General features: G+C 39.1%; 1 protein-coding gene across 6 annotated transcripts in view; it reads right to left on the bottom strand.

The window, feature by feature from the left end:
- Positions 1–6,102: 6,102 nt before the first annotated feature.
- Positions 6,103–8,527, bottom strand: part of GABRA3 (gamma-aminobutyric acid type A receptor subunit alpha3) — a 252,998-nt gene continuing 250,573 nt past the window's right edge. For all 6 annotated transcript variants that reach the window (XM_075184593.1, XM_075184595.1, XM_075184596.1 and 3 more), the window contains one exon: positions 6,103–8,505. In XM_075184593.1, the coding sequence (XP_075040694.1) occupies positions 8,194–8,505 (312 nt within the window). In that variant the 3' untranslated portion in view covers positions 6,103–8,193. The remainder of the gene's footprint in view (positions 8,506–8,527) is intronic.

Raw genomic sequence — 8,527 nt, 5'->3', positions numbered from 1 at the left:
AACAATTTTTATCTCCAATTCCTATGTTCTCTTCTCCTGATCTGGTATTACCACTGTGGTGAGTTCGGTGTGTCAGGCATATTCTAATAAATGCTACCCACTTGGCATCCACTTTCTGCACACTTTTCCCACGCTGTCATGGGAAACCCCTTATACTATAAATAGACATTGCGGCTATGCATTGCATATCACAGCTTGTATACTGTACAAGCTGTCCCTGCGTCGTGTGTCCTTTTTAAAAAAAATTTTTTAACCAAGCATGTTCCGGATTTGGTTACAAATATGGGGCCCCTCCTGGGCTGAAGAAAAGAAAACTTCAAGCAACAAGGGGGCCTTTTTGGCCAAGAAGAATAGAAGATATTTAGAAGCAGGTACATTTAAAATGACAAATTCTTTTGGACTTTTACAAGCAGGGCCTTTGGAATTACAACATATTTGTGACATTTGCAAGCATTTTTGGATTAAAAACTACTGACAACAGATGAAAACATCAAATTGGTGAGTATTTTGGAGTTTATTATTTTTAATAAAGGTATGTGTATGAATGAGGGTGTTTAATGTATTTATTGGGGTTTAATTATTTTTATTAAAAGTATGTGGTTTTAATGAGGGAGTTGTGGTTTTGTAAACATTTTGTTTTGTGGTACTACATTTCTCAGCCAGCCATGGGTGTCAGGGCATGTTGGCACTTGTGGTTCTCTAAGTGCCAGCATGCACTGGCTGCCATGGGTATGCTGGTGCTTGTAGTTATACAAGCATCAGCAAGCCCAGACTGTTTATGGCACCCTGGAATGGCTGGGACTTGTAGTTCCACAAAACAAAATGAGGGGCATTTGTTTACATAATTTTTGCTATTATTACCCTACTACCCACAGCCCACGGGGGTAGGAAGAGCCCTAGTGCTTTCAGCACTGGGCTGGTTAGGGGGGGGTCTCTAATTTTTTCTGCGGACCCCACTCCCTAGGAAATCCAGCCCAGCACTGAACAGTCTGGGGTTGGTTGTCATTATGGCATGGGACCCCTGCCGCTTGTCCCCCTGCTATACTGCTACCCACCCCGGGCTGGTTTGCCTAGTGCTGGTTGCATGAAAAGCAGAGGGACCCCACGCAAATTTTTCCCCGATTTTCAAGTAACCAGTAGGCTGGCAGCACTAGGGTTAATAGTGGTCGGGCAGGGGGACCCCATGCATTATTTTTTAAAACTTTAATGTTTTTAAACTTTTCACAGCCATGGCTATATAGTCAGACAGTGTAACACTGATGTGTTTACTAATCTCGCAGCTAGGAAACACAGGAGAGTTAGCTAAACACAAGAGTGTTTGACATTGCAGCAAATCGCCAGAGATGACCAGCGATTTTTAAGATCTGAGTAAAAATCACAGTTTAATACATCTGGCAACTTGGGGACTAAAATCGCAGGTTATCACCTGCAATTTGCCGCGATTTCAAAATGTTGAAAAAATCGGACCTTGATACAATTACCCCCTGGTGTTAGTACAGTAAAATATGGTGTCCTTGCTGTTAAATGTCACCAGGTGGGTTCATTAGACACCTCTATATTCGACAGCTTATTATCTAGGGGAGCTATTTTCACGTGAGGGTATCAGGTCACCCAGACACTTGGAGGCACCACTTTCAGCACACATGGGTTATCTTTTATAGTCTGACAAAAGAGTACCTTGGTTCTTCATGGAATTCAGCCTGACTTCCCGGAGCCTCTGACCTCAGGGTGCCTGCTACAACCCAAGAACTTGGGGAGGCTCAGTGGTTGTCTTCCTAGATGCAGGTACCCAATCCCACAGGAGAGCATAATCTTGAACCAGCCCCACTGCAGTCACACAATCAGCTTTAAAAGAGGGAGCAAAGGGATCATCTGGGTATTTGTCTACTGTGGGACAGCTCTAAGGGAAACAGCTCCTGTTGGGCTGCTCCTGCATTGTACCAAGGGTCGAATCTTCAAGTCTCCTCAGACAATGCTACTCTGTGTACTGGCCAAAAGCTTGAAGACATTTACTTTGGTCCCTGTCTTGTGACAGAGGAGTGCATATTGTGTATTGGAGACTGCTCCAAAGGACACAGCGATTATAGCCCCTATTGGGTAGGGTCAAGTAGAAGGCTCTTGTGCAGTGAAACTCCTGGCTGTTGTTAATTGGATTATAATGATACCTTTATTGCCATAGCACTCAGTACCTGATATGTAGGAATGTAATTTGGCCATATGAAAAACGATTTACCAACCAAAATTCCTATCAAGACCTTTTTCTTACTCAGCTTCTTTAGGTCTGTGAATGCTTGTGACTGGGCAATGTACTGAATACAGATATATGTAGATTATCTTGTACTGGTTAATGTCATGACAGTAACTTAAAGAAGTTCAATCCAAATGTTTATTTATTGTGAAATCATATTTACAATCCGAGATGACCCAAAACATGTTTACATATCTTTTGTTTATATTGTTCAAGAAAGTTACACTACTTAAACATTTTGTTAAATTTTGAGGCAATTAAAAAATGCAAATTACACTACAAAAAAACAACACATAAAAACAGAGAACAACATACTATTACAAAGATAATAATGAAGTGAATACTACCGGCAGATGGTTCACTAAAAAATTACAACTGACTGTTTTTGGATCATCTTACAAAGGCAGTTAACATAGTTCTACTGCCTCTGGCTATGAAGCCATGTAATGCATTGCCAGTTATAGTTTGTCATTAGTTAAAAAATTATTATTCATGTTCTACGATATCTTCCCTTATTCAAAATAATATGGTTTGATCATTGAAGGGAGAAAAAAAGGGCACAGTCACATAACCTATAAAACCGGTCAGTATTATAAGATTTATATCTATATTTAGGGGACATATTTATAACTGTTCTTATGGGTGAAAATATTATTATTAGAGATGTGAGTAGATCACTGGGTTTTGGTTTTAAAACCATTATCGTGCTTTGGTTTTGGATTGCATTAAAAATTGTGAAAAAGTTAAAATCATGTAATTTTGAGCTGTTTTTATTTCAACATTAGTATTTATATCATTAACAGTCATTTATAGTCTATTTTCTAGTGACCACCTCACAACTGTCTGGCGGCAGTCATTATTCCGACAGTGTAAATGCCGGCACTTAACCTGCTGACATAAAAATGTCGGTAGGCTAAATGCTGACACTTGCAGGTGTCAATGGACAATGTTGTCAGTGTCATTGGCAACATTCACAATGTCACCAATCACAATGCCAACATTAAAAGACCAATGGTGGCCGGGTCCAGGGTATAGCCACCAGGTTTAGTGCCGACATTTACACTGTCGGAATTATGTACCTTACCCTCAAATGTCAACATTTTCACCACTATTGGCCAAAAGATGCAGGGAGCTGGCTGGCTAAAATAGTAACAAAGCAGTGGCACAAACACATGGCAGTTTAAAAAAAAGATACAAACCCTATGAAACATAGTGACACAGCAGTAGCAGATAGGATAGCAGTTTAATAAAATAAAGGACACCCTTAAAACACACAGGCAGAACCAGTGGCTAATAGGAGGGTCATTTTAGAAAAGACGCTATCTCAAGGTGGGCCCTATTTTATTCTTAATGTTATCAGCATGTGTCACATGGAGAGGGATAGCAGCTGCAATAATAATCAATCTAGAAAAGAAGAAGTGAAATAGTTTGAGAGACAATGGAAGCACTTGTTGTTCTCTTCACTGTAGACATCATGTGTGACACATTGGATAGGGAAAGCAGTAACAGTAATACACTTAGGATAGAAGACACACCAAGGTGTCCAAAGTCCAAAAAACCAAAAGGATTCTCCAGTGTGCTGGAGTAAAGTAACATGTCCCCCCTCTACCTATATCATGGTGAGATGTGTAAGTCTTGATGGCTGGTAGATGTTCCTCAAGTTGCTGAAGCATATAAAGTGTGAAATTCCACATCGTAACTGCCTCTTCCTTCAGTTGATGGCATGGAAGATGATATATTTTATTTTGCAGCGGCTGCAATGTTCTACATGCGGTTGCTGAATGGCAAAATTGCAGAAAAATGTTACAGGCTACAGACAGCATCTACTACACTGACTTCTCATTTTTTAAGAAATCTTGAACAACCAAGTTTATTGTGTGTGCAAAGCATGGTACGTGTTGAAATTCACCCAGTCGTAATGCACACACAATGTTCACTTATCACTTATCAGCAATTAGGAATCACGGAATGAGCCATTTTGCTATGACATCCCTGCATTTTTCCAAGAGATTGACACCAGTATGCTTCTTAGTGAAGCCATCATTACAGAGAGTACGTTGTCTTTGTTGACTTTGAGCAGCATACCCCCCCAAAAATAGTTATTGTTTTCTTAGTCCATGTGTTTGACTGAGAAGGCAATTGTGTAAGAAGGAGTAGTACAGCTGTACTAGTAAGCAGCCAAAAGACAGGACGCTGCGTTTGACAGCACAACCATAAAAACAAACCAAAAAACACTTTTAACAAATTGCATTATTTTAAATGATATTCTAGTGCAATAGTTAACATTCCCTCATTTTCCTATCTCATTGGGTATTCACGTGGAGTGGTGGCAGTTAAAATTAGCTACAACTTCAAATAGCTTTGCAACTGTTATCAATTGTTGGACCGGTCTATAGATAAGGAGCTTCCCTGTACTAGTAATGGCAGCAGTAGTACTTTTTCAACCTTTACTAGTAAAAAAGGTCATGCGGGAAGAAAGGGCACTCCAGATCAAAACAACGTTTGTCAATCTTAAGTGTAAGATGTAAGTATTAAAGGAAAAGTTACTAATGAAAGTGGTGATTTGTCTAAAAAAGGAAAGTAGCTAACATTCCATACACCACCTGCAGTGGCAAGGAAAGGCTCAGACCATGACCACGTTTTGCTAGTAGTGGTTCTGCTACTGCTCTTACACATTTTTGAATGCCACTGCAAAATCAAGTGCCCAACACGGTCATGCATCTTCTGTAACTTCCCGTGCACCACATTCTTGCTCTGAGTGTAAGTCTGTCACCTCCACAAAAGCCACATCAGTGCATGAAAGAACACTGAGGCTAAAGAACAAATTGGGCACTCATAAAATCCTGAGGAGAGTCTAAGGGTGTCCTTGCGTGCTATATGTGATGATAAGCGCTTTCTCATGCCTGGGCAAAACACCAAATAATTCACCTCTTGTGTAGAAATATTTTTATCTCAATCAAATAACACTTGTCAAGGCATCTGTAGCCTTTGTGATGCCACAATAAGCTGAGGTAGGGATGTTGACCATCTAGGCACCTCCACCCTGTTTGGTCATTTACAGCGAGTTCATTCAAGAGCAGTCCAGCATCAGGTACCAGGACAATAGATAGATACCTCATGCAATCTTCATCGTCAACACCTACATTATCAACCTCCTCATTATTAGAATATAGTCCAGCATCTAATTTGCAAATGCAAACTGACTCCTCTAATGCTATCCGATTCCCAAGAAGAATCCATGTTCGCTACAGCTGCTGTTGCTGGGAGTGAAATTTCAGAAGACGACTAAAAAGACTAAGCAAATTTCTCAACAACGATTGACTGTGAAACATCCATTTGCAAGAGGAACCAAATATGACAGCCAGTATCCTGTTGCACAGCGTACCACTAAAGCCATGAGAGTTATATTAGCATTGGCATCATTCCAATCTCCGCCATCAATGCATCAGGTTTTAGTACATTAGTTGAGGTCATGTGTCCACGTTACCAAATTCCATTTCTCCCGAACAGCAATATCTCAACTATACCAGAAGGTTAAACACAAAGTTATTCAGTCCCCAGAAAATGTCATTGTACCTGCTATCCACTTAACTACGGATATGTGGACAAGTGGTATTGGTCAAAAAGGTTACATGACAGTCACAGCCCTTTGGTAGGTGTATCGCCTTCAGCAGCAGCAGCAGCAGCGCCTGAAGCATCATGATCCTCCTTCTCATCCTTTTGGCTGCTTACTACTACAGATGTGATACTGTCCCTCACACATTTGCCTTCACAGTCAAACACTTGGATTTTAAAAGCAGGAACTATATATATATATATATATATATATATATATATATATATATATATTTTTTATTTTTTTTTGGGGGGGTGCTGCTCAGAGTTACACAGCACCCTGTTTTTGTCCACTATAGTTCAGGCATCAGTGATACTGCCCTCACACAATTGCCTTCAGATTGAAACACTTGGATTTTAAAAGCAAGAAAGAATGTTATTTTGCCTATTCATAATTAGTTTACTACTGGTAGTAATATACCAGTAGTCCATGATTGTCTACCCTTCAGTCTATCATATTCAGTTCATCAACACACAATTTCAGCAGACTGATCTATAAATAAACTGTTAAAATCTGTGCAGTAAAATCACATCTATTTCAATATAAATTTCCTATTTCACTCTGTCCAACCCTCTACAACCCACTTTATGAGCACACAATTGCTGTAAACAACATCCCTACATGCTATCAATTCTAAAATGGCAGATGAGAACAGGATGAAGATCTATTTATAGAAGATATTGATCTAAAACTTACGAGATCCAATATTTTCTCGGAAATGATGTATTAAATTGTTTTCAGATCAAATTTGGTGCAAGAAACCGAGTTATGACTCAGTTTGACTTGGCATCCCACAAATCGGTTCTGTTTGATTTCTCTGAATCACTCAACTCTAATTATTATTAATAGTTGCCACAATGTTCAGCAGCACCAGATAGTGCAGAAAACAAGACATTCACAAAATAGGGACATATACTGTAGGCAAAATAGGTTTGAGATGTATGAAGGAGTGGCTTTGTTGATGACTTTGTAGGTAAGGGTATGTAATTTAAATTTGATTTTAGAGATTATATGAGCCAGTGTGAGGATTTTGGATGTGCAGTTGTGAAAGAGAAAACATGGACATTATCATTCTCTAGTGGTTTCTGGTACTCTGTGGCTATTTATACATAATACCTCAGACATTAAATCAATCATTCTTTATCCACGTCAAACACAATGTTTTTTCATGTTTCTATTCAATAGGATGAACAAATTGACAATGTTAGCTGAATTCTGTATTATAGCTGTAACAAACGTGTACCAAGGAAAGTACATTATATTACAAAGCTCTAAAAAGATCTCTAGGTACCAAGGAAATATAGTGACAAGCGGGTGGGTTATGTATTGTAGAGTACATATTTGAGCTCGGTAAAAAGCTGCAGGGTTTCGACCCTCAGTCACCTCTGTGATTTAAGTGGTTACTAGAAGAGAACAGTCCATGATAAGCTGCCACATTTAACACTACTTTGCATGACTGGCATTCATGCAACTAATCCGATACAAGTTTTTCTCAACCTAATGATATAGCTCTTTGATTACTGTGGGTGAGACAATAACTATGAAACATAGTATTATATATTCATTAAGATGTCTCCAAACTTGTTGCAAGACACTACAACTGGAGGCATGAGATCAAGATGATTATTTGGTCACTTACTCAGAATTAGCTTTTCCAAGAGACCAAACTGTTGACACATGCACAAGTACAAGTGCATACCCCATGCACAGCAATTTTAACAGTTGAAATGTGATTGCATGCTTGTTTTAGAACAGGGATTAAACTCGATGAGGGTTGAGGATCATTTTAGGCAGATTAATGATTTTCAAGTCTAGCCTACTTTGCATTACTCGGCAGGTTTTAAAAACATAAAAAATATTTATACAGTATAATGTGGTTGAACTTGAAGCTTGTGGGATTTTGTAATATTAATATTAACAAGGCACCTAGCTTGGAAGCCTTATTTAAAAGAGCAAGGTACAGACCACCATCATCATGAAAGACTGTTAAGCATGCAAAATCAGAACTGGTACATACCGCAGAAAGTGCAATTTTAGAAAGGGACATGGTTACCTTTGTAGATGTGTATCACAAGTTTCTTTGCAATTAAACAATGGGCTGAAAAAAGATATGTTAATTATAACGTCAGACATTGAGGGTTACAGTAAAATGCCCTCCAAAGTAAATAAGCAAACTAGCCCCTTAGGGGTAGGTATCACAGTGAGCAAAAAGAGAGAAATTAGACATCTCAAACCAATAAATCATCCAGCCAACAGCAGGTGATTCTTGGTAAAGAAACAATTAAGATGCCCCACACTAGTAAAGATCAAAGAGAGGGTTAAATAATGATTATTTAGGTATCATTCCCTTGATCGCTGATTCTCGGTTGACATATGTTGCCCAGTACACAAAATTAAAGATGGCAAACATGACAGGGAAGACAATTCGGGAAATCTTGTCAATGCGACTAACACTGTTATAAGTCTTTTTGCCATCTAGTGCTTTTAGCTCAGGGTGCGGTGGCGATAGAGGTGGTGGGGGAAGAGATGCATTCTTTGCAATTGTTGCCAGGGCTGGTTCCTTGATATTCAGTGTGTATGTAGTCCCCACAATGTTGTACGTTGTATTGGACTTCTTGGCCAGGATTATGGGTTCCTTGATCTAGGAAGAGAATAAAAACAGT

Source organism: Mixophyes fleayi, chromosome 9 (assembly GCF_038048845.1).
Source record: "Mixophyes fleayi isolate aMixFle1 chromosome 9, aMixFle1.hap1, whole genome shotgun sequence".
NCBI lineage: Eukaryota > Metazoa > Chordata > Amphibia > Anura > Limnodynastidae > Mixophyes > Mixophyes fleayi.
This window is presented reverse-complemented; position numbering and strand designations above follow the sequence as displayed.